Genomic DNA, 25068 nt, shown 5'->3' on the forward strand with positions numbered 1-25068 from the left:
TTACCAATACTTGAATCTGGTGATTATTTTGGTGACTACAGGCAATTTCTTTATTTTCAATTAATAGTAGACTGTATTCTCTACACGCACATTATGGCGCATATCAATCAAGATAATTTGCATGAAAACAACCAACACAGTTTTCATCCGATACTTTTGCGCCGAACTCACAGTTCTACGAATTGGTAACAGGCCTTCACATTTCACAATCTTTGTCGATTTTTCGGAAGCATTGGACCGTGTGCCTCATAAATGTAACTTCTTTCTTTCTTTCTTTTAATTGATTTCGATTACACATAACAAAGGAGGTCGAGATAAAAGCTGCTACAGTGCAGCTTGAGAGGCCCTCGACCCCCTTTATAACACGTGGCATCGCCGAGAAGCAAAACATACAAAGCACAACATACACAGGTCACCTATTTTGGCAAAACAGTCATCCAGATATACTTCAGAGATAAGAAGGAAAAGGTCTGTTACAACACACTACATAATCGCTCTGAAGTATATGAACTCGAGAAAGTCTTAAAAAGTTAGGGGCTCATTTTTTCGATATTGATGCCAATACCACTAAAAACACTTAAAAAACGAGGTAAATTGTTCTCAAGCATTTCTTTACTGTAAGTTGTCCTGTGTGAGCGGCATGTACTGCCAGCAGATGCGTTTAGACGTAAATTAACGATGTCAAGTAATGTAGAATTATGTTTCTACTAAAACATAATTGCGCAAGCGTCGCTATGGATAAATATTTCTGATTTTTTTACGTTATATACCTCTCAAAGAGAGGGTCGCTAAGTTCAGTGTAGGATGCATTGACAATAAGGTGTAAAGACCTTATCTGCATGGTGAAAATATTGTTAGGCTTTGATTGAAACTTGATAGTAAGAGAACACGATGGCTTGAGGAACTCCGTACCACGGTTAAACAGAATGATCATATCTTGTCAAGTCTGGTATCCCTCAGGGTTCTGTAATATGTTCCTGCTAATGATATAGCATTAAATATTACTTCATCAGTTCGCCTCCTGCCGACGACTGCGTAATCTACGGAGATATGGCTAGCCCTAATGACGTTATTACTTTGCAATCTGTCCTTATCAAGCTAACAAAATGATGCTGCAGATGGAAGATGCAAATTAACACAGAACAGTGAAAGTCACTCCGCGGCGCACGTTGCTTGTGACCCTCACGTCTAGTCCTCGGCAGGAGCCCCAGTTCAGCACCAAACAGTAGCAGGGTAAATAAGTATAGACGACGCGGTTCCATATCGGCCAACGCCGCCGCGGTGGCTCAGTGGTTACGGCACTCGGCTGCTGACCTGAAAGACGTGGGTTCAATCCCAACCGCGGCGGCCGAATTTCGATAGACCCTAAATTCTATAGGCCCATGTACTCTGCGATGTCAATGTACGTTAAAGAACCCCAGGTGGTCGAAATTTCCGGAGCCCTCCACTACGGCGTCCCTCGTAGCCAGAGTCGCTTTAGGACGTTAAACCCCCATAAACCAAATCAAACTATATCGGCTAGATACATTGGATTCTTCTTAAATTCTGTTTTAAGGCGAAAGCTTTTAATGGCTCTTACATGCGGCCATGGATCTGTCCGGCGTCCGTTACATCAAGCAACTCGATAAGAAAAAAATCTTTGTGCACCGTTTGAATCGAACCACCATCCTTCCCATTCGCTGCCGAGCATGCTAACGACTACGCTACTTCCTGCCAACGCATATGTAGTTCTACTTCTCTTGGAGGCTGGAGAGTGCGGAAAAGCGTCGAAACAGACGGATGCCTCCCGAACGCCCTCCAGTGTCTCCAGCATTTAAGATTCACAAACATTTTTTTTATTTACATAATACTGCAGACCTCATGTGTTCCGAGCAGGAGGGGCAGATAACAAGGTATATTTACAAACGCCATAAAGTTAGTACATAGACAAAAGGTTTGACACATGACACAAATGAGCGAAACAAGTCAAAGGAAATGTGCCTAATTAACATCGTAACCACACATCAGTGACACAAGCATCAACACCGAGCTAAAGGCTTTCGCCTCAACGCACTTTAGGTCAACAAAGTGCCCCCGTGAATTTTTAACATGCACTGACCATATCGAACAGATTACTTCAAAACCGATATACAGGGCCACCCAGCTAATTTTAGCCAGGATTTAAAAATATGCCGCAGCACTATAAGACGACGCGGCCAGATGCATGTTGCTGGCTATTGTATGGAGCAAGTTACACTGTTTTTGTATTCTCCTTAATTGCATAATTAGTGGACATTAATTGGCAACTTCGCAAGAAATGAAGGTAGGAAAAAATTCCAACGAGAAAGTTGTAGAACGGTCTGCAAAACGCCTAATTGAACAGTTTCTAACTTTCCATCTATTACGTATGTTTTTTTTTCGCTTACTGCAGATGCCCGCGAAATACAAAAAGATACTACAGACATGCCCACTTGCGCGCCGCTATTGCAGTGCTCTCAAACGTTCCGCGTAGGAATGAACAGGTCATTTAGCCGGGTGTGTTTCCGCTTAAAAGGCGACAGGGCAGCGACGCGGCATCTGTCTGTGCGATTTGCGCCAGCGGTATGCTTCCCTCGCGGCGGTTCATGATAGCGATAACCTGACTCAGCCCTTGACGCTTGCACTAGCGCAAATCACACACCCAACGCCTGTGGAAAGGCTCCATCGCATAGAAAGGCTCGTTTAGAGGGATAGAACAAAAGAGATAATACAGAGACACCACTCAGATACCGCTTCATCAACCATACAGGTCATTGTAAGACAATTCCCAGCCTTCCTATATCCAAGCATGTTAACACAACTAATCATCCTTGTGAACAAAATTAAAGTAACGCTACTCGAATCAAGTTTCAAGTCCCACTACGAACCTGAGAATCGCGAATCGATCCGCATCCACATGTTCAACACACTCTTCTGGTCTCAATGAAAACACCCCAACACTAACTTGTTTTTTAACAGCATTACTTGATATCACCTGGTATCAAATTCCTCCTACTTCACCCGCGCTGTCTATTTTAATGTGCACTGTTCTTAAATGTATAGTTTATCATTTTCGGAGTTTTTGAGCAGCGATGAGCTCCTTGATAAGCCATGATTGCAACGGCTGCTTTTTTGCCCAGCCATGTTCTGTTGTTCATTGCTGTATCGTACACATGTGTAGTTTACCGCCGTTACACGCCAAGCGTAACCCTGCCCGAGACCACACGTCTATATATAAAACCAGAGTATCTTCTGTATCGATCACTCTGACGAAGACCAGACACTTCTCGAAACTTCAGAATAAAGTTGTTCGTTCTTTCAGCGTGCGTCCAGCCACCTGCTTTTAATGTTTACCTGATCCATGCGACCTTCAATTTCCGTGCGTGCGTGCGTGTGTGCGTGCGTGTGCGTGCGTGTGCGTGTGTGTGTGTGTGTGTGTGTGTGTGTGTGTGTGTGTGTGTGTGTGTGTGTGTGTGTGTGTGTGTGTGTGTGTGTGTGTGTGTGTGTGTGTGTGTGTGTGTGTGTGTGTGTGTGTGTGTGTGTGTGTGTGTGTGTGTGTGTGTGTGTGTGTGTGTGTGTGTGTGTGTGTGTGTGTGTGTGTGTGTGTGTGTGTGTGTGTGTGTGTGTGTGTGTGTGTGTGTGTGTGTGTGTGTGTGTGTGTGTGTGTGTGTGTGTGTGTGTGTGTGTGTGTGTGTGTGTGTGTGTGTGTGTGTGTGTGTGTGTGTGTGTGTGTGTGTGTGTGTGTGTGTGCGTGTGTGTGTGTGTGTGCGTGTGTGCGTGTGTGTTTACGGAAATTGAAGGTCGCATGGATCAGGTAAACATTAAAAGCAGGTGGCTGGACGGACGCTGAAAGAACGAACAACTTTATTCCTAAGTTTCGACAATTGTTTGGTCTTCGTCAGAGTGATCGATACAGAAGATACTCCGGTTTTATATATAGATGTGCGGTCTCGGACAGGGTTGCGTTTGGCGTGTAACGACGGTAAACTACACATGTGTACGATACAGCAATGAACAACAGAACATGGCTGGGCAAAAAAGCAGCCGTTCTGTTGGGTTTAATGGCGCATAAGCAACTAAGGCTATACTGCGCCAAGCTCAGGGTATAAGAAATTGTTTTCTGCAGATTTGTGCAAACATGTGAAAAATATGGCGGTGTAGCAAGCTTAAAAAGTTATTTCCTTTTAACTAGTATTGAGAGCAAACAATATTGATAAATGGCTAATATTAAAATTTTCGAAGGAGGTCGAAAAACCTCATCAGCCGTCCTTGGCGGGGCAAGGAACTGGAGGCTCCCAACCAATTCAAACAAAAACCTCAGCGTTTTTCTCAGGAATGAGAAAGTGGCTGGGGGGCATCAGGCGATGCACTGGGTCATGTTTACATCTTTTGAAGAAAATCTGCTTCTGTTAAAAATATAAAAACACAAGACTTGTCCACAATTGCATTTTCACCTAAAAGCAGTGCAGGGTGAAAAGGGATGCGTTGGTTATAAAACGGAGAAAAGCGTTTGTTCCTTAGCTTTTCCAGTTGCGAGTATGAAAATAAAATGTGATTAACTGCAAGTTCATCTCCACATGTACAAACTGGTTTGTCCTTTCTTGTGAGCAGAAAGCTGTGTGTAATGTGTGTGTGGCTTATACGGAGACGGCAGTTAATGACTTCCTTGAAACGTTTCTGGTGCACACATGACTTCCATCCACCTAGAACTGGTTTTATTACGTGTAGCTTATTTACTTCATTGTTCCAACAGACTGCCATTTTTTCTTGCTTTATAACGTACTAAGTTCATGCAATCTTTATAAGGCATATTTACATGTTTAATTTGCTTGTCACAAGCTTGAGCCGCGCACAAATCTGCTTTTTCGCTGCCCTTAATGCCGACATGACTTGGTACCCAGCAGGTTATGTATTATGTTTTGGCCTTGGGCTATGGCTGTGGTAATGTTGTTTATGAAGTCGCCAAGCAGCGGAGTTATTGAATTTCCAGAATGAAGGGCTTTAAGCACAATTAGCGAGTCTGTGTAAATAATATTGTTGGTGAGGTTCTCATTTATTTTTTCCATGGCTACAGAGATGGCGTAGCACTCGGCGGTGAAGATGGTTCCATACTGTACAAGTCTTACTATTCTATTCCAATCTTCTTGTACCACTGCGCTTCCAACTTAAGCATGTGTTTTTGAACCATCTCTATAAAAGGCTGTGAAAGTGCTGTATTTTTCCTCGGGTGCAATAAATTCTTTTATTATAGCCTGTTCTGGAATTTGTTTTTTTTGAGACTGTACGAGTGAAATCACAGATTTCAGAGAAATTGTACCATCGCGGCAGTGGAGCTCGCCTTCGAGCAATGTTTGACAATATGTCTACTGTGCCGAGGTTCTGGCACATCTCTGCAAACCGCATTAGCAGTAGCCGGGTAGCTTGCTGTTTATTGTAAAAGAGTATTCTAGATGGGCAATTTGCAGCGATGGGATAACAAACATGCTTGGGCAGTGAATAGATTCTTAGGACGTACGAGCATGTGAGCATGGTTCTTCTGTCTGTAAGTGATGGCTCGTTGGTTTCTACATACAGACTATTTATGGTTGATGTCATGTATGCACCAGTGGAAAGACGCAAGCCTAAATTATGCACTGGATCCAGTCTTTTAAGGTACGATGGCCTCGCTGATCCATAAACTATAAAACCATAATCTAAGGTAGAGCGTACAGCAGAGCGATAAATTTGTAACAGACATGTCCTATCGGAGCCCCAGTGTTTTCGTGAGAGTATATTTAGTATATTCGGGGATTTAGAAGCTTTCTTTTTAAAGGTATTTATGTGTGGCAGGAATGTGAGTTTTCTATCAAAAGTTATTCCCAAAAATTTGTGCTCAACTTTTACTGGTATTATGACTTCATTTAGATAAAGGGTGGAATCAGTGTGCTGTCCTCTTTTCAGCGACAACAGAACAGCTACTGACTGTTGAGTGGAAAACTTGCAACCGTTTTTATGTGCCCATGTCGTTAGTTTGTTTACAGTCAGTTGTATTTGGCTCTGGCATGTTGTTATGCTTGAGGACGTGCAGGCTATTTGAAGATCATCGACGTAGACTGAATACACGATGGACTTGGGGATTATTTTAGCTATGGAATTCATTTTTATAATAAAGAGGGTCGTTCTTAATATACACCCCGGAGGTACTCCATTTTCTAGAATGAATTTTCTCGAGAGCATTGAGCCTGGGCGTACGTGAAAAGAACGGTTTGAAAGAAAGCCATTGAGGCAGTTTAACATCCTACCGCGGATACCTAGGTCGCCTAGGTCCGGAGGATCCCAAACCTCCAAGTTGTGTCATATGCTTTCTCCATGTCGAAAAAGACGGCGAGACAGTCCTGTTTGTGTATAAATGCTTTTCTAATTGTGTTTTCTAGACGAACAAGGTGGTCTGTGGTTGAGCATGCCTTTTTAAAACTGCATTGATGGACGTTGAGAAGTTCGCGCGATTCAAAGACAAACGTTAGTCTTATATTTAGGACACTTTCGAAAGATTTTGCGAGACAGCTTGTAAGTGCTATTGGTCTATAACTATCAGGGGAATTTGTTGGTTTTTCATAAAGTTGAATGCGAAAGGGAACGAACACAGGAAGACACAGAGACAGAAAGAGCGCCTCTGTGTCTTCCTGTGTTCGTTCCCTTGCGCCATTCAACTTTATGATGAACCAGCTAGCCCAACAGCAAGCACTTGTTAGTTTTCCAGGTTTCAGGAAAGGCACTATGACGGGCTTTTTCACTCTGAAGGTATTTTTCTTTCTGTAAATATTTTGTTAAAGAAATTCAAGAGTTCTTCTATAGCAGGCTCGGAAAGATGGGCAAGCATTTGATATTGTATCTGGTCGGGTCCTGGAGCAGATTTTTTGCCGGCAGACAGTACACTATTGATTTCTTGGAGAGTGATTAAATTGTTGTATTCTTGGTTTGCACCTGCACTTGTTGGAAGTGTTTGTTTTTCGGCCATAAATTTGTATTTTAGGAATGACTGCGCGTAGTGAGGCGAACTGGCAACTCCAGCGAAGTGACCCCCCAAAATGTCTCCCTGTTCCTTTATGCCCGTTTGTGTGCCAGGTGTTGTCAAAAAAGAAATTGTGAAAGGTAACAAGGTGTCATTTAATTTTTGAACCTGCTGCCACATTTTCTTAGTGTCATTTCACTATTCTTAGAAGAAACAGAACTTTGTCATGAGGTTTTTTCTGCGCTGCGACGATGTACAGAACTTTGGCTCTTGCCTTTTTAAAATGCACGATGTTCTCTTGCGTTGGGTACCTAAGAAATTCACCCCGAAGCTCTGTATTGTAGTCTTTTGGCTTCCTTGCGGTCTTTTCTCCACCAAACTTTGTGGTTTTCTCGCACCACTCCTGAAGACAGAGGAAGAGCTAAATGGGCGGCAGTTGTGATGCAATTCGTGAACTTTTCATTCATTTGATCAATGCTCAGATTTTCGAAAACAACTTTTCTAATGTGGCTCCTGCTCTAAAAAGTTTCCAGTCTGCTAAATGCAGTTTCCGACGTCGTGGCTTTGTTAGGATGATTTCCGGAGGGGATTTTAAACTGATTAGTACAGGTGATCGCTGCCACATTGGTTGCTAATGATGTCCCATTTAAAATCGTTAAAACAGAAGGTGAACAAAAAGATAAGTCTAGACGGCTCATTTTCCCACTGCTTGGAGAACAGTAAGTGTGTTTTCCTGTGTTCAGGAGGCAGACATTGTCGCAGAGAATAAAATATTCTAGGATCCGGCCTCTCACGCCGGTTTGTTCACTTCGCCACAAAGAGAACTGATCATTCAAATCCCCAACTAAAAGATACGGCTCCGGCAGTTGTATTAAAAGTCTTTCTAAATCGTGAAGTGTGACGGTTAAGTAAGGCTCAATGTATATGAAACATAAAGTTAAGGTTTTAAAATGAAGGACGGTGACAGCAACTGCCCCATACAAGGTTTTTAAGTCGATTTTCAGAGTTGCAGCACCCTCCTGCACCACAATAGCGGCGCTTCCAGAGAGCCTGGTACTTTTTAAGATTTTTTTCTGTGGTCCAAGGTTAGTCTCCTGGAGATAGAGTGCTACCAGAGAGAATGAAGTTAAAATACCTGTTACGTCAGTGTAGTGGTTGAAAAGTCCACGACAGTTCCACTGAACTATAAATGCTATGTTTGTAGACTAGTTGGCGATAAGGATTAAAAACTAGATTGGTGGGTCTTTCGGACCAGTTATAGGGACTTCATTCCTTTTTTGCGCTCGAGAGAGCTTTGCCACGACTGCAGCGGGGGCGAGGGAGGAGTTGTGTCCATCACCTCATTAGAGGCGCTGGAGGGCCGCGGAGAAGCCGCGGGTGTGTTCGTTTCAGACCTCCCCCGATGGGGTGAAGTCCTGCGGGATGCTGACCCGTGGACCGGCGCTCCCTGCTTTGGAGGTGGCAGAGCAGCCTTCGCTGTCCCTGCCTGGGGCGTGGATGGCCCTGCCCGACTCTCGGTCAAAGTGACCTGGGGCAGATGCCGGAGGGCTGTGTCGTGCACCGCCCCTGCGCACCACATGAGCGAAACTTGTTGTGGCAGTTCCGAACAATATATATATATATGAGGGTGAGGGGCTGGTTTGACAAACATATGAAGGAAGCCAACAGTCATCGAAACCAAGGTGCACAGGGGAGTGTTTTTTTTAATTTGCAGTGCCAATCAATGTGAGATTAATACTTCCATTAATCTGTCGCTTAAATAAAATTGCTTATAATCGAGCAGAAAAAACAACCATGCCGCCGGTAGAATCCGAACCCACGACCTCCGAATATCGCGTCCGGTGCTCTCCAATTCGGACGCGATATTCGGAGGTCGTGTGTGTGTGTGTGTCTGCGTCTGTGTCTGTGTCTGAGTGTCTGAGTGTCTGAGTGTGTGAGTGTGTCTGAGTGTCTGTCTGTCTGTGTCTGTGTGTCTGTCTGTCTGTCTGTCTGTCTGTCTGTCTGTCTGTCTGTCTGTGCGTGTGCGTGTGCGTGTGCGTGTGCGTGTGCGTGTGCGTGTGCGCGTGCGCGTGTGTGTGTGTGTGTGTGTGTGTGTGTGTGTGTGTGTGTGTGTGTGTGTGTGTGTGTGTGTGTGTGTGTGTGTGTGTGTGTGTGTGTGTGTGTGTGTGTGTGTGTGTGTGTGTGTGTGTGTGTGTGTGTGTGTGTGTGTGTGTGTGTGTGTGTGTGTGTGTGCGCGTGCGTGCGTGCGTGCGTGCGTGCGTGCGTGCGTGCGTGCGTGCGTCACTGCCTGGCTTAATCTTAAGTGTCTCACGCCCTTTAAAGACCTACTCCCCTCAGATTTTCAACGACGCAGCGGAGCGAAGCAATATTGTCAGTTTGGTTCGTTTTTTATGCGCTTTAATGCTTGCAGATATACTACGTGCATGTTGTTCGTGCGTGTTTTCTGCAGCCGCGATGTGATCGTCGGATCCAAAATTATCGCGCAGGTCCCACTAACACCAGTAGGTTGGGCAGCGCGCTGAAAGTCGGAAGCGCGCCGTGAGCTGCATACAGAAAGGCCGTCGTAGTTGTTTTTTAGATACACTGGCAACTTTTCTTGAGGGTATCCCATAGGGCAAAACAAGTTTGGCGCGAAGTCGGCCTTACATAGGCAAGCCGAACAGAATACGTGTTTTGCCGACTTCCCGATGTAGGGCCGAGCCTATACACAACCGAGACCGAATTTAATTTTTTTGGTAAGCGGCTTGGTATTGTCACGACCTAGAAGACGACTAAGTGGGCAGTGGCGCGGCACGGAGCGCTCGGGCTAGGCCCACCGCCATTAAATAATTCCATCGCCATCTGTCATGCAGTCCTGTCTTCACCGGCTTGCCGTCACGTAACATTTGGTGTGAGGTGCGGAGTTCATCCCCATCCTGGTCCTGGAGCTTCGGCGTCCTGCGTGTGCCGTGGTCGTCGGTCGTGTGTTCCTGTCCGCACCGCCTGGCTGTGACCCAGCCCGCCAGACCTGAACCAACCGCGCCGTTCATCCCAGCCTCGTCCCCCGCCCCGACAAGAAGACACAACTTGACGACGCCGCCGCAACTCGAACCTATGACCCCACCGACCCTATAGAAGCCGCCAACATATTCGAACACAGCCCCTGCCCAAGCCGTTCGGTGTGCTCATGGGCCTCGGCCGTCTGCTTAAGGTGACCTAGCTACGGTCCGGAAGCTTCCTGGACCAGCGCTCATCTGATCACGATCAGCTCATCTCTTTCATCGTGGCGGCAAGACCTGCATCTTCTTCTCTTCTGTGTTCATCCCTCCTGTCACGTACACCGTAACGTCCTGCGTTTCTTCTTCACTGCCGTTCTTCTAGTTCACGCGATCGGGACGATCGCTCGGCAGCCCCGGGTAGTGCCACGACCTAGAAGACGACAAAGTGGGCAGTGGCGCGGCACGGAGCGCTCGCGCTAGGCCCACCGCCATTAAATCATTCCATCGTCATCTGTCATGCAGTCCTGTCTTCACCGGCTTGCCGTCACGTAACCATATCATGTATCAATAACAGGTCGCGTACGAACTTAACAGTTTGAGAGCTCTGTCCACCCTCCGCCGACGTTGTCCCGATAACCGATGACAAGCTATATTAATGCAGCCTTGTCTTGGGTCCCTCTCTTTTGTTACCCTTTTAAACTCGAGAGCTTCGCTGGGAATATTAAGCAGCTGTTATACATTCGCGTTCAATGACCTGCAGCTGGCTCATGGCTTGCTCGGTATTGAATGAATGCCAATATTGAGAAAACCATGAACCAGCTGGAGGCCACTGGATGCGGGTGTGTAGCAACTGATTAACATTCTGCGCGAAGCTGTGCCACTTGCTTCAGTGCGTAAGAGCTGCAAGACAAAAAAAGAGCCAAGCAGGACGAACGTCTACGTAACCATAAGACATTTTATTGCATAAAGAATGCATCACTGTTGTGCACTTCTTTTATTTATGCAGGTAATATGCGCATAATGGCAATAAGCTTCCACTCTATCACTTCGTTTACTCAGCGCACGTTTCAAGAGTGATTTTTAACACTGCACAATAAGAATTCAGCTTTCTTTACACACGAGCATAATAAGCCAGGCAGAAGAAGCTGAAGGAGCAGGCACACATGTGAACGCGCCAACCCACTGTATATCTTGTCGGCAGCAGAAGGATGGGAGCATTTATGTTATATACATATATAGGAAACACTGTATAACTACCAAAATGCCGCGGCAGAGATATTTCACACATTACACGCTGCTGTAGCAAGGTGGGAATGCTCTTCGGCCAGTCGAAAAACAGCGGGGAAGCTGACACAGGAGTGCACACATTTTAATCTCCAACGCTGTGCCACTCGTGCAGCAGTTCTGTGCAGTTTCTCAGTGCAAGCCAAGGTGGCTATTAATACTTTTTATGCTGCATCACTGCTCTTTTAATCTATAGTTTTAATGTCTGCTCTTTGCGCAACACCTGCTATGCCACAGGATAACGAAACAGCATAGATCTCAACAAATTTTAAAACCTGTAATAATGGCGCTTACCAGACAGACTGCATAATAGTGACCCTCACGAGACTACACATTCTTAGGCAAGCCCTTGTGGAATGTAAAACTGGCTTATCTGCGGCCCATTAACCTCCTTTCTTTTTCAAATACAGCGAGGTGGCATCAACGTACGAAATTGCTCCTCTGTTTCCTTCCTGTGTTTGTTCGTGAAGGTGTGCCCTTGTTGGCTCACTGAAATTCCTGAGCACTTTTTCCGCAGGGAATAAGCAACAGTATCTACATACCCAGCGTGTCGAGGAATCTTATGATTCGAGTCACCTCCAGTGATTCAAAAATAAAAAGTAAGAAGCTGCATGGGGGCTATGCGTCATGGCGAAGCGGAGGACTTCGGATTAGTTTGGACAAACTGTCGTTCTGCATGTCGGCTGTGTGCGACGCCGCAGTGGAGGGGGCTCCAGGTTAGCTTAAACTACCTGTGGTTGTTTAACGTGTAAAATGACTTGCACAGTACACGAGTGCTTTTGTATTTCACCTCGATGAAAACCGGGCTGCACCAGCAAGGATTTCATCTCACGACCTTGGGTTCGGTGGCCAAAATGCATCAAGCTGCTGCGGGAAGTAAATGGGGAAACGTGCGAGAGGCAAATGGGGAACGCAGCATTTTCCTCCCCGAAACGGCTTGCTAGCGTAGACATGCTAGTGAATGTTAAATACCAATGTATAGACTTCTGGCAAGCAACAACACTGTTGATTTGTTAGATGTCCTGAAAGGGGTCTCATGTAGTTCCTTTAATCTATGACGTGGCGCATTTGGGAACACTAACAGGTGTTTATTACTAACTAAAAAGAGCACTCGTGCCACACCCTTCACATGCGGGCCTTTGATTCGGGAACTGTGGTTGCAACAACAGTTTGGGAAGAAAACGGCATTTTGTGCACTGGTGAGCAACAAAGTTTAGACATTTTTAGGAATAAAAGAAAAAAATGAGACGAGAATTTTCTTCACTTCTTTGTTTACAAAGGAAGAGTCCCACCTATTTAAAACAATGTGAAATGCGTAAACTTACACGGTGATTTCAATTTCCATAATATGAGTGGCTTTCTTTCTGCAAACTTGTTTGCCAATCACCTATTTCTCACAGAAAAGAGATCAACATTGGGCTAACCGTGCGCCAAAGAGGCTGTCTGCCCTTTATTTTGGCACCAGTGATGAAGGTGCCAAAATAAAACGCCGCACCGACAAAACAAATGAACAGCCATTTCACTCTGAAAATGCTCAAAAGACGTTTGTCACAGTAAAACCTAAATGAGACAGCGCAAAGAAGGCATCAATTCTCATGTTTTCAAACAGTTTTGAAACTCTACACGCACAACACAGGTTATTTTCAAGAAACGATCATTTCTCTAATGTTGGAAACAAATGAATTTCTAATCCCACTTTCCATAATGCAACTCCATAATACAGCTCGGCCCCCTCCAAAGCTGTACTGAATACGAAAGTAGCCCGTCTACCAAAAATATTTCCTTAAACATGAATTAAATAAGGTCCAGAAATATGTTAGGGTGACTAATGATCTGGTAAAAACAGCCAACAAAATCCTGGTAGTGCGCTCGTTAGAATATGTAGTCTTTAAAAAAATATGAGAAAGAATTATAGGTATAGAACAAGACCTTTTGGAAGGAAATATCACGCAGAGTGGATTCGCCCACAACATAGGAAGATTCGTTGTTAAAAAGCGCATAAAGACAGGATACTTATTTTTATTCGAAGAAACTGTATAAGTTTTCGTTTGCAGAAAAACACAACACCAAATGTAAAAGCAAAAAAACAAGAAAAACAATATTACTCATAATGCCCGATGGTGAAAAACACACTACATCGCCCTTGTGCAACCACACATGAAAATCAGATAGTTAGAAAGTTAGCTGATAGTTAGAAAGATTATAGAAAGTGAGATGAAAACTAAATTTCACGTGCGGTTGCACCACGGAGATGTGGTGTTTTTCACCATCCTGAATGATGAGTGGCACTGTTTTTCTTGTTTTTTTCTTTTACATGGTTTTTCTTGAAATAAAGATTATAAGAACAGTTCCTCCAAATAAAGATCAGTTGCGAGTCATCGCCTGTGTTTCGTGTCGTTTCGTGTGTCCTACCTTCCTGCGCTGTTTAAGAAAGAATCATTACCAACTCGCCCAGCCTTAATAAACATCGGAACATTTTTGTCCAAAACAAAATATCACATGTACCACGACGCCAAATTCAAAGGACATGACACAATTTTCCCGTGGCTGCGAGGACACTGCGGTATTAAAGGAAATCACCAGGCATACGAGGCTGCCCGTTATGCCCACAACGACGGGATCCCTGTCAACATCCCTATAACGAGAGCTGACGCAGTGTGCGGACTTCGTTCTTTGGCGCTGGAGCTCACGCTTTCAGCCTGGAACACGGGCGAGTTCTGCAACCGTCGCCTCAGGGCATTGGACCCCGGACTGCGCCTCCGTCTTCCATGTGACAGCGTGTCGCGAAGCAACATTACTGTGACGTCTATGGCTCGGCGTTGCCTTCATAAATCAATATGCTTTCCGGATTGGGATGGCCGACGGCCCTTCTTGTGAAAGCTGTGTCTGCGAAGAGACAATCCGTCATCTCCTGTGTGAGTTCCCTGATTTGTGAACGAAAGACGTAAGCTGCGTTGTGCACTGGACCATCTTGATCCTCGCCCTTTGACAGAGGACAAGATCCTCGGTCCGTGGCCCCAACAGTCGACTGCCATCAAAGCTTACAAGGCACTGTTGTTTTTTACGAACGACTGCCTTGATTTACAGATTGTGACTGTGTCTTCCGTTCCTTGTCTCTTTCCTTTTAATCCCCCCATTCCCTTCCCCAGTGCAGGGTAGCCAACCGGAAGCCTTTCTGGTTAACACTCCTTCCTTCCCCCTCTGTCCGTACGTCCGTCCATCCATCCATCCATCCACCCACCCACCCATCCACTTACATGCAACGTAGGTCTGTCTGTCCGTCTGTCTGTCTGTCCGTCCGTCCTTCCGTCTGTCCGTCCGTCCATCCACCCACCCACCCATCCACTTACATGCAATGTAGGTCTGTCTGTTCGTCCGTCTTTCTGTCCGTCCGTCCGTCCTTCCGTATGTCCGTCCGTCTGTCTGTCCGTCCGTCCGTCCGTCCGTCCATCCATCCATCCATCCATCCATCCATCCACCCACCCACCCATCCACTTACATGCAATGTAGGTCTGTCCGTCCACCCGTCCGTCCGTCCGTCCGTCTGTCTGTCTGTCAGGGCAAGTTGCCCACAGCCCGGTGAGCAGTCTTTTGGAAAGCCTGCCGCAAAGCAGACTTGAGAAAAACATACTACACTAAATGGGGTGAATGCTCAGTGTAAGTGCTAGCGCACTAAAAGCACAAAGACACCCAATTCCTTTATGTGTTGGCAAAGAGACTGCCTTCGAAGCTCTTGATGCGTTTGCCGGAAATTACTGATAAAGCTGGTGCGACCCAGGCTGCTCTTCACGAGTTCTTTCCGTACATCCCATGTCACCTGCCACGGTTGGCAGATGGAGGCTTCACAGAGATGAATCTGGTCTAGTGACGTCATTTCCGGTCAGACGACTTCACTTCCCACCAGCCAGTGGGCCTTCTCTGGTCTGCTGGCGCCACCTCCGGTCATGTGACGTTACGTCCTTCCAGCCAATCCAGTTTCGTCGCTCTCGTGACGCCACTGATGACGTCACTGCCCGCCAGCCTGTCAGTAGTTTTCTGGACGACACCAAGCGGTGCCAGGTGTTTGCTCCGGTGACGGTTCTATATGCTATCGCAAAACAACAGCTAACGCTCTAAAACGTATATCTGCTTGCGTTCATAGTAAGGCCGATTATGGGGCGATGATTTCAGCACTCGAGTTTTGAAGCGAAAGCTTCACTTCGGTACCTCAGGCACTAATCGCGGACCGTGCAAATTTGACGTTCAGCTGAGTTAGAGGTCAAAAGAAATTGAATCAATATCCATGACTGGGAGTCGAACCCTAGGCTGCGCAAACAGACCTCCTTTAAGGGCCGCTCAGCGAGACACATCGCCGCAACCATCACGCCACGTGTTAAACTGCACCACACTATTGTGCTGTCCATTGGAGAGCGTCGTCTTCATCAACTTCCATCTGCTCCGTCCCGGGGCACGGCCTGCTCACCGTCGCTTTCTGCATAGCACAAATCCGTGCTTTCGCTCTGATTCGAATGTAGTAAACATTCTCTGTAGTTTTTTAAAAACTCACCACGTTTTGAGATTTCGTGGGGTCTGCTACCACCCTTGATCACAGCGCCATCTTTGGCAGTAACTACTCGTCACGTTTCGAAATTTCGTGAGGTCTCCTACCACCCTGAGAACAAAGCGCCATCTATGGCTGCAACTAGAAAACAGCGCATCTCGCATTGAGACTCGTAGCGCCATCTACAGTAGCATTGTAGAAACAACCACCTGCCGCGTGCCGATGATGACGTCACGGTCCAATATGGTGGACAGAGGTGGAACAATGCGAGTATGACGTCGGGGGACGAAATAGCGGCATAGTTTCGGTTTCCTGATATCAAGGTGGTGGCCATTAAATTTGGTTGTGACCTCTCATTCCTTTCACCACCATCACCCCCCCTCACCAAAACACATCATAAAATGGGTATGAAAACTGTCCCGTTACGTCAGCGCTGCACATGCGTACATTTGTTTCGCTATATATATACTCCGACATCAACGGACACCCATCCGGGGACAGTTGTATACCGAATTTGGTAGGCAAATAACACCCTATGACTTGTGGCATAGAAATAAAACCACAATTATATAATACATAAACATTGTATACGTGCAATTACTCATTGAAGCGTTACCATATCGCACCGCAAGCCGAAATTTTGGCCCACCTTGACCCCCAAACGAAGAAAACTCCGTTTGGGGCGTATCTTGAGGGGATGCAACTCGACAATGCGTAGACGTGCATCGTAATTTCTCTGATAGATGACGCTAGGCGGCGATCGCTCCACTAGGCGGCGTGCGTGCACGCGTAGCCTAAGAAGGTTCCTAGTGGCACGTCAACAGGACCAGATGGTATTACAATTATGTTAATAAAGAAGCTAGGACCAAAATCCAAGCAAACATTAATACAGGTAGTGAATAAAATGATAGTGGATGGGGAAGTCCCCTATGAATGGCGATTAAGTAGAATGAACATGATATACAAGGGAAAGGGGGACAAAGCTGACGTAACTACCGTCCCATAACAGTGACATCTGTGGTGTGCAGGGTGGTGATGCAGATTATAAAGGACAGATTACAGGCTTGGGTGGAGTGCGGGGGGGGGTGCTAGGGGAGCTACAAAATGGGTTCCGGAAACAAAGGAGGTTGGAGGACAGTCTGTTTTTATTGAGTCGGTGTACAGAGATTGCTGAAAAGGAACACAGGCCCCAATGGCTACCATTTCTGGATATTAAGGGAGCCTACGACAACGTTATTCAAGAGTATCTGTGGGACATACTGGGCACATTGGATGTGGAAGATGGAGTAATTAATCTTTTAAAACATATATACAAAGGTACCAGAGTGCTTATAAAATGGGAAAAAATGTATCAGAGCCTGCAGAGATACAGCGGGGGCTTAGGCAAGGATGTCCTGTCTCCTTTGTTGTTCATGTTGTACCTGCAAGGGTTGGAGACCAAGCTAGAGAGGAGCGGGCTAGGCTTCAACCTTTCTTTTTTCAACCAAGGAGAATTGATTAAACAGTCATTACTAAGACTAATATACGCCGATGATATAGTGCTAATGGCTGACAACAAGGAAGATTTACAGAAGTTTATAGACATATGTGGTACAGAGGGAGATAGATTAGCTTTCAAATTTAGCAAGGAAAAATCTGCAGTCATGATATTTAATGGTGAGGTCGGCGAGCATAGAATACAGGATTTCACGCCAGAAGTAGCGGATGAGTACAAGTATCTTGGGGTGTGGATAAATAACGGTGCTGAATATCTGACAGAAAAAATATGTAATGAATAAAGCTAGTAGGAATGCAGCTGTCATGAAAAATAAGGCACTCTGGAATTACAATAGGTATGAAGTGGTAAGAGGGACCTGGAAAGGGGTGATGGTTCCTAGCCTGACTTTCGGTAACGGTCCTGTGCATGCGACCAGATGTTCAAGCAAGGTTAGAAATTAAACAATGTGGCATAGGGAGGCTAGCTTTCGGAGCACATGACAATACACCAAATCAAGGGGTACAGGGTGATATGGGATGGGCGTCGATCGAGAGCAGAGAAGATATCAGTAAGATAGCATTTGAGGAGCGATTGAGAAAAATGGAGGGAAAGCAGAGGGCTAGGAAAGTTTTCAGATACCTGTATATAAGGAATGTTGATACGATATGGAGAAAGCGAACTAGAAAATTGACAAGAAAATATCTGGACAGCAGTGGGGGGGGGGGCAAATCAGCAATTATCAGTTAAGAAAAAGGTTAAAGAAACAGAGAGAGCTCTGTGGAAAACAGGGATGATGACGAAATTAGCGCTGGGAACATACTGGATTTTTAAGCAGGAAATTGCCAAAGGAAATATCTATGATAATTGTAGGGGAAGCTCTTTGTTGTTTGAGGCCACGACGGGAGTTTTGCGGACTAAGACATATAGAGTCAGGTACCACGAGATCGACACGTTGTGCGTTGCGTGCGCAGAGGAGGAGGAGACGGCTGAACACTTGATACTTTTCTGTAAAGGGCTTCACCCTACAGTGGAAAGCAGCGGGGCTGATTTATCCAAGGCATTGGGGTTTAAGGACAGTGAAGGGAAAGTAAACTTTAAGCGGGCAGAAGTAACCAAGCGAAGGTTATCTGACTGGTGGCTAAAATCAAGAGAAGAGTAAAATTTCATAAGTCATGGCTAGGTGGCTTGAGCCACCGCCCGATTTAAAGGGTTCAGCCGTATCCATCCATCCATCCATCCATCCATCCATCCATCCGTCCGTCCGTCCATCCATCCATCCATCCATCCATCCGTCCGTCCGTCCGTCCGTCCGTCCGTCCGTCCGTCCGTCCGTCCATCCATCCATCCGAGCATGATCGAAGGAAAGAATGGCTAGGAACGCAAAGCATGCCGGCACAGATTATGGCGGAGGGCATTTTGGGGGCCCTATCATGTCTTCATTATGGGCGAATTAGGCAGATTCGAGAAATGCGCCGCACAGACAGCACTTAGCTGCCAGAACAACTGTCCTATAGTACTAGGTATACTTGTGTGACATAACTTGACGAATGCAGCGCAAAAAGCAGAACGAAGGACAGGAAATCCCTCTCGAACATCCTGGCGAAATCTGCGCAGTCAGTGCCGAAACTTAGCACGAATGTCCGCCCAAAAAAGTGCTAAAGAAAAGCCACTGCGGCGGATGCATACCTGTGCACGCTGGCGCTGTGCGTGCTGATGACGGGCAAGTCGAGCTGCCGGTGCTCCACGGCGGCAGAGGGCGGCCACGCGAGTGGGCGAGGAGCCTCAAGGGCTAGCGGCTGCGTGGTCGCCTTGTCCATCTGCGTCTCAAAGCCGCGCTCCTCAGGGAAAGGAGCACCTTTGGCACCTGCACAGTGTGCCGACAGCAAAGGACCCTTCTCTGCGGCTGCTTTCACAAGTACTGAAAGAGGCAGAGGTGTGCTTTCTTCTTCTGGGTGGATCAGTGACTCAACACGAGCAAAGAAGGATTAGCGAAAGAATGGCTTTCAAGGGGACCAAAATGCCGCATGCCCAGAGAAACGGTATAAGGCGGTTTGCTTGTTATGTTCGCACAAAATGCCGAGCTAGGTTTTAACAAAATTTGCTGGTGGTTTAGGTCTGGTCAACCCTGGTCGAAAGCGAAAAGCTGCATCTCCCTGGCTACGTTTGTGGTCGCGCAACTGGCGGTTTCCATAGATAGTCATGCTGACACACACACAGTAGTAGGCATTTTTTTATTTGTTAAACATCTTGCTGTCTTCGAAACGACATTAAAGGCGCTCACACAAGAGAGTATATATAGCTTCGGTGACATTTACAACTTTATTGGTGCTCGTTGTATGCGGAGATATAGAACCAAATCCGGCTCCAAACGACGCGCAAACCCTGGAGATGATTTCAGAAAGCGAAATTGAAAAAAAAGAAATTGGTTTTATATAATTGGTTTTTGGGGAAAGGAAATGGCGCAGTATCTGTCTCATATATCTTTGGACACCTGAACCGCGCCATAAGGGAAGGGATATAGGAGGGAGTGAAAGAAGAAAGGAAAGAAATTGGTTTTGGGAGAAAGGAAATCCCCGCCGCGGTGGCTCAGTGGTTAGGGCGCTCGACTACTGATCCGGAGTTCCCGGGTTCGAACCCGACCGCGGCGGCTGCGTTTTTATGGAGGAAAAACGCTAAGGCGCCCGTGTGCTGTGCGATGTCAGTGCACGTTAAAGATCCCCAGGTGGTCGAAATTATTCCGGAGCCCTCCACTACGGCACCTATTCTTCCTTTCTTCTTTCACTCCCTCCTTTATCTCTTCCCTCACGGCGCGGTTCAGGTGTCCAACGATATATGAGACAGATACTGCGCCATTTCCTTTCCCCAAAAACCAATTATTATTATTATTAGAAAGGAAATGGCGCAATATGAGACAGGCGTCACTTCTTTTCCTAAAACCAACTCTCATTTTCATTCGCTTAAGGCGCGGTTCGGGTGTCCACCGAGATATGTGAGACAGGCATAATTTCCTTTCCTTAAAACCAATTTTATTTCACTTTCCTTCCCTTACGGCGATTCGGGCGTCCAACGAGATATGTGAGACAGGCGTAGTTTCCTTTCTTTAAAACCAATTTTCATTTCATTTTCCAACCCTTACGGTGCTGTTCGGGTGTCCACCGAGATATGTGAGACAGGCGTCATTTCCTTGTTTGACCTCAAGCTACATTCAAGGTCAAACTTGCGGTCCCGCTCACGGCTCGAAAAGCTGGTGTAGTGAAGCTTTTCGCTTCGAAATGAAGGCCGTGCTCACGCTTGCGGCTGCGGATGTAGCAGTAGAGAACGAAGACGAGGAACAGGGCGACCAGGACCACGTTGACGGCGATGGCGGCCACCCAGGCACTGGGGAGACCTGATGCCTGCTCCTCCCGAGGACCGCCCGGATCCCCGTCCTGCCATTGCGGCTGCTGCCCATGTAGCGCGAACACAACACAGCCGCCTTTAGCAGCCGCTGTATCCCCCGTTAAGCAGCGGCACGCGGGACAGAGGAAGGCAGCTCACAGGGTCCAGCTGAACAGAAACTTAGACGTTTCGACATTCATTGCTTGTGGGACGGTCAAGACAGGCATTTGGGTTAGTCGGTAGCGCTTGACAGCGGAATGGAAGGGCGACGGCGAAACAATTAAGGGAAAGCACACCGCTTAATTAGTCTTACGCCATAACGACACCTTAGAATTGAAACTTCATCGATAGACCACTCATTTATATGTCACTGATTGCAATTCATAAACCCAAGCTAAAGAAACAAAGATCGTTCGCGCCAGGGGCGATTACCTGAGGCTCTCTCACAACAGCCATTTGTAGGTAATTCTTTTCGCAATAGGGTTACCTAAGATACTCTCACAAAACGTTTTCCATATGTAATCTGGTATTCCTGAAAGATCTTGTAATCCACTACGCCCACGCATTTGGAGTCTTTGTCAAAAATATAGAGCCTGAGGGAGTTTTCTTCTCGGCCACGTCCTTAAACCTCACCAAAGAAGCATTTTTAGCAAAGGCTGCGCTTGTCGGCATGTCAACATGTCATTTCGGATTGAGAAAGGTCTTTGACGCACCAACACGAGCTGAATGTTGCCAGCGCAGAACTCCCACCTTGCCACATCTTAACGAGGAGGTGATGGGAAAAGAAAGGACGCGCTAAAGCGGGAGGAGGTAACCCCTTACAAAAATTTCTCTAACAGTCTATAGACTGTCCACAGACTTCAGTTTACAAAGTGTATAGACTGTCTATAAACAATCCTAGAGGATAGTCTATAGGCAATACAGGTCCTATAGACAGTCTATCGACAATGTATAAATTTATGGCCATGCACTTAGTAGACTTTTGTCTAAGAATGTCTCTAGATTATGAACAAATAAATATCAATAACAAGACAATAGAGTCTATAAGAAGTCTATAGATGGTCTATACACCACTTTTATAAGGGTGAGGAGAGGGAAGGCGCAGTATCCACCGTTTCTCCTCGCTCTTCCAAGTTTCGTGTCCACAGGCGCATCTCCAAAGTGTGGGTAATGTTGCGAAAAAGTGCAAGAACTTCCTACGCCGGACAAGAAGGGTGCAAAGAACGGAGTGAGACCGACACTCATCAAACGAGCCACGAAAGGCCTTGTGTCACCTGCCAGGTACGTGGTGTTGTATGCAGTGTACTGGCCGTAACGTAAGCCGTTCTCTTAGCCTAAGGGGCCGATGTGTGTTGCAGTGAAGCGGCCTTCGTTGATATACAAAATATGGTAAGTGCGCAAAACACGACAGAGAGCAAAGAAGGATACAGGCGAGCGTTCAACTTACAACTGACGTTTTTATTCTTAAAAATCACACTTGAACGCTATTCCGCAGTGGATAAGCGAATTATCGTATAAAAACGACAGTTGTGAGTTGAGTGCTCTTAGCTCTTGTTCCTCGTTTACTTTGCTGTTAATAGGTATCACCAACGCTCCCACTTTGTTACCATGCTCCGTGGACGGTGCACCTTCTGACAGGTCTTCTCTCGTCATGGAAGTAGAATTCACACAGTCGTGGATGCGTTTTCCTACATGTTCATGTACACGAGTCACGACAGAGCTGTATGCCCCCGCTGTCTTCAGGCGCCGCCTGACACGGGGGAGGAGGCCGTCCGGGTAAGCGCAGGGCTAAATGCTGAGAATGCCGAGCAACTGAGCTTCGTTGTAACCTCCGAACACTTTTAACCACACCTGCATGTAGCCTCGGCAGACATGTGGTTTAAATACTCCCCTTGTGACAGGCCCACCGCGATACGTTTTCCATCCCGGATAAACACTTGGCGTTCAGAATATAGTCGCTGAGTCATTCCAAGACATGTTCGTGGCGCCGGGGATAAAAAAGTAAGCCAATGTTGGCCTTTCATATTAACTGCTGAAAAATAAGCTCGATGGGCGAGACGAAGCCTCTTTAATGACCGGTTAGCACGGTTGTACGCGTAGCTGTCTCGCGTTTCACTGCAAATACTGCAGGTGCATATGCCGGAAAAAATGCGTCAATCTAGACAGAAATGGTGATCCGATTATTCGTGACATGATTAAACAGTGTACGGCGTGAAGAGCACTTCGAGTGCGTATTACTGGATGAATTATATGTCAACGGCTGCTGTGAGCGTACCTCAGATCATCATTTCAAGCGTCTTCGATGTTTTTTCGACTTTTGCGCATTCAAGTGTTCGTAGATCGGCGTTGTGTCGATGAAGCTTTAGTTCGAGCTCAGCGCTGTGTGTTTCTCTTGTTTCGTCATAGTCCTTTGTTTGTAATGTGGTAGGTCTGCACTGGATTATCAATAAAGGCTATCTTGAAGGTTGCAGTTCGCCGTGTTAGGGCGCGCCTATCTGAGCTGTGTCCGCATGCGGAAGTACGTTCCAGGCATGCCAGATACTACCGAAATTTTAAAACTCTTCTATCACTGCTTCGATAAAGAGTAAAAGAACAAAGGTGTCATTTAAGTTTACAGCTCACACGCAATGAGTAAAGAACAAAAGAAATATGACGTTTCATAAAACAGTTCGACAACCTACTGCCGGCCTAAAATCGCATGCTGTGTCGCCGGCCATTGCCGACTATTATCTCCCTGAAACGGCTGAGCGACGTTTCCGATAGTCGGAAAACCTTTGCAGTAAAGCTGGTCGCTTGTTACGACTGTCCAGAGCTCATAGTCAGGTCCTCAAGCCCGACCTTTTGCGAGGGAAATCCTCAAAGCGCGATAGCATCAGCTTTTCATCACAGAACTGGCAGGATCACGGCCGCCTGACCCTACGAGGAATGAAAAACAGAGTGGGTACCTTGGCGGTGTCATTGCTGTCAGGCGCGGCCCTTCTGGAATGGCTCCTTCCAGCAGCCATGCGCCCCTTTCACATCTGCGCCGAGCTGCGGCCGCCCGGCCCCTGGAGTAAGTTCAGAAAGAACAACCTGTAAACTCTCCAGTCTGCTGCTCCCCGCACGATCCCCGCATAACTGAGACCGGGACATACAGCGGTGTGTGTTAGAAACAAATCGTACTACGTCATATCGAGGCGTGATCGTGGCGGTGGCGTTGCTGTGACTGGTCAACGCACTTACTCTGCTTGATCAGTACGAAATCTCGTCGCACGTGCAGTTTCCCTATCGTGCACGTGGTGCGCCAGATTTTTTTAGTGCGGTAGCACTACTCGGCGAATTTTCGGATTTCGACCATATATACGTTCAGCCCCCGTCAAAAGCCCAAGGGGTTCGCACCGGAGCCGTGTAGCGGGGCTTGCAGGCACATTTGACACTCCTAAGCTTGAGAGGCCGAAGACGCGAGTTGCACCCGCCCTCGTGGTATTAAGGCCGCTGAGTATACACCATTTTACGAGGAGCGGGCAGGAGAGGGAGAAATACTCTCAAACACGTGCGCTGCGCGACACCCCACTGTTGCCATCCTCCCCTGGACTGATAATCCGGCTGGTTAGCCACCGGTCAAACGCGGGTTTGCGTCTGTACAGCAAAAGCTGCACTGTTGTGCGAAACGCCAACGTCCTCTAGACATCAGTGTTTTATTGCCGGTTGCGACAATAGTCGACGGAAGTAAAAAAAAATCCGCAAGTATGTACGCGCACCATGTTATGCGAAGGTCTCAGCGTGTCTGCGATGTCTGCTTCTTCACCGCTTTCCCGCCGGCCCCGAGTTGCATTGGTAGTGGACGTAGTTGACGAACAGAAAATACTTGCGCCAATAACAAGCTTACGCATCAGCGCGTATTGTGAATGAAATGCAGGTAGAAAAAAACACATTGCCCGTGCTTAATATCGGGCGCGGAACAAAGCACAGCGACTGGTTTACCAAACTGTACCCTGTACATAATTTTAAGAGATCGAGCTTTTGGATGGACTTGGCAAAGCTGTTTTAATTCAGCAGTACACGATGTAAGGACTTTGCAAATGTGGCCACAACTTCGTTTCGCCACCCACATGTTCACGAATATCGGGATCGTGTGCGCATCGACACCTGAAAAAAACAAAAAAGCATGCTGTTATTACAAAAATACTAATTTCATTTGAACAATGGCATGAATGATAGCGGCGACACGAACTTTTACCCAACTGCAAAGTGAGCATTCAAAAATGCAGCCACGGTAACGTAAGAAGGAAGGACATACGGCATACGCGGGACGGTAAACTCTGCCATGCATTGTAATGAATCATTCGATTTAAATCACATCGAATGCACTGTAAGAAAATCCACTATGCATGACTGTGCCATACATACGACAAACGCAACGACTTGAGCAGTGCCCCTACCC

The 25068-nt window shown here is 46.6% G+C and overlaps 1 protein-coding gene across 1 annotated transcript in view; it reads right to left on the bottom strand.

The window, feature by feature from the left end:
- The window catches only part of LOC144116893 (uncharacterized), a 67348-nt gene extending 43657 nt beyond the window's left edge, over positions 1–23691 (bottom strand). Inside the window, exons 1-4 of the mRNA XM_077651221.1 lie at positions 23591–23691; positions 20557–20710; positions 18954–19131; positions 172–175 (exon numbers count right to left, since the gene is read on the bottom strand). Coding sequence (XP_077507347.1) covers positions 172–175; positions 18954–19131; positions 20557–20710; positions 23591–23650 — 396 coding nt within the window. The 5' untranslated portion in view covers positions 23651–23691. The remainder of the gene's footprint in view (positions 1–171; positions 176–18953; positions 19132–20556; positions 20711–23590) is intronic.
- Between the last annotated feature and the right edge of the window lie 1377 nt (positions 23692–25068).

Source organism: Amblyomma americanum, chromosome 1 (genome assembly GCF_052857255.1).
Source record: "Amblyomma americanum isolate KBUSLIRL-KWMA chromosome 1, ASM5285725v1, whole genome shotgun sequence".
Classification (NCBI taxonomy): Eukaryota; Metazoa; Arthropoda; class Arachnida; order Ixodida; family Ixodidae; genus Amblyomma; species Amblyomma americanum.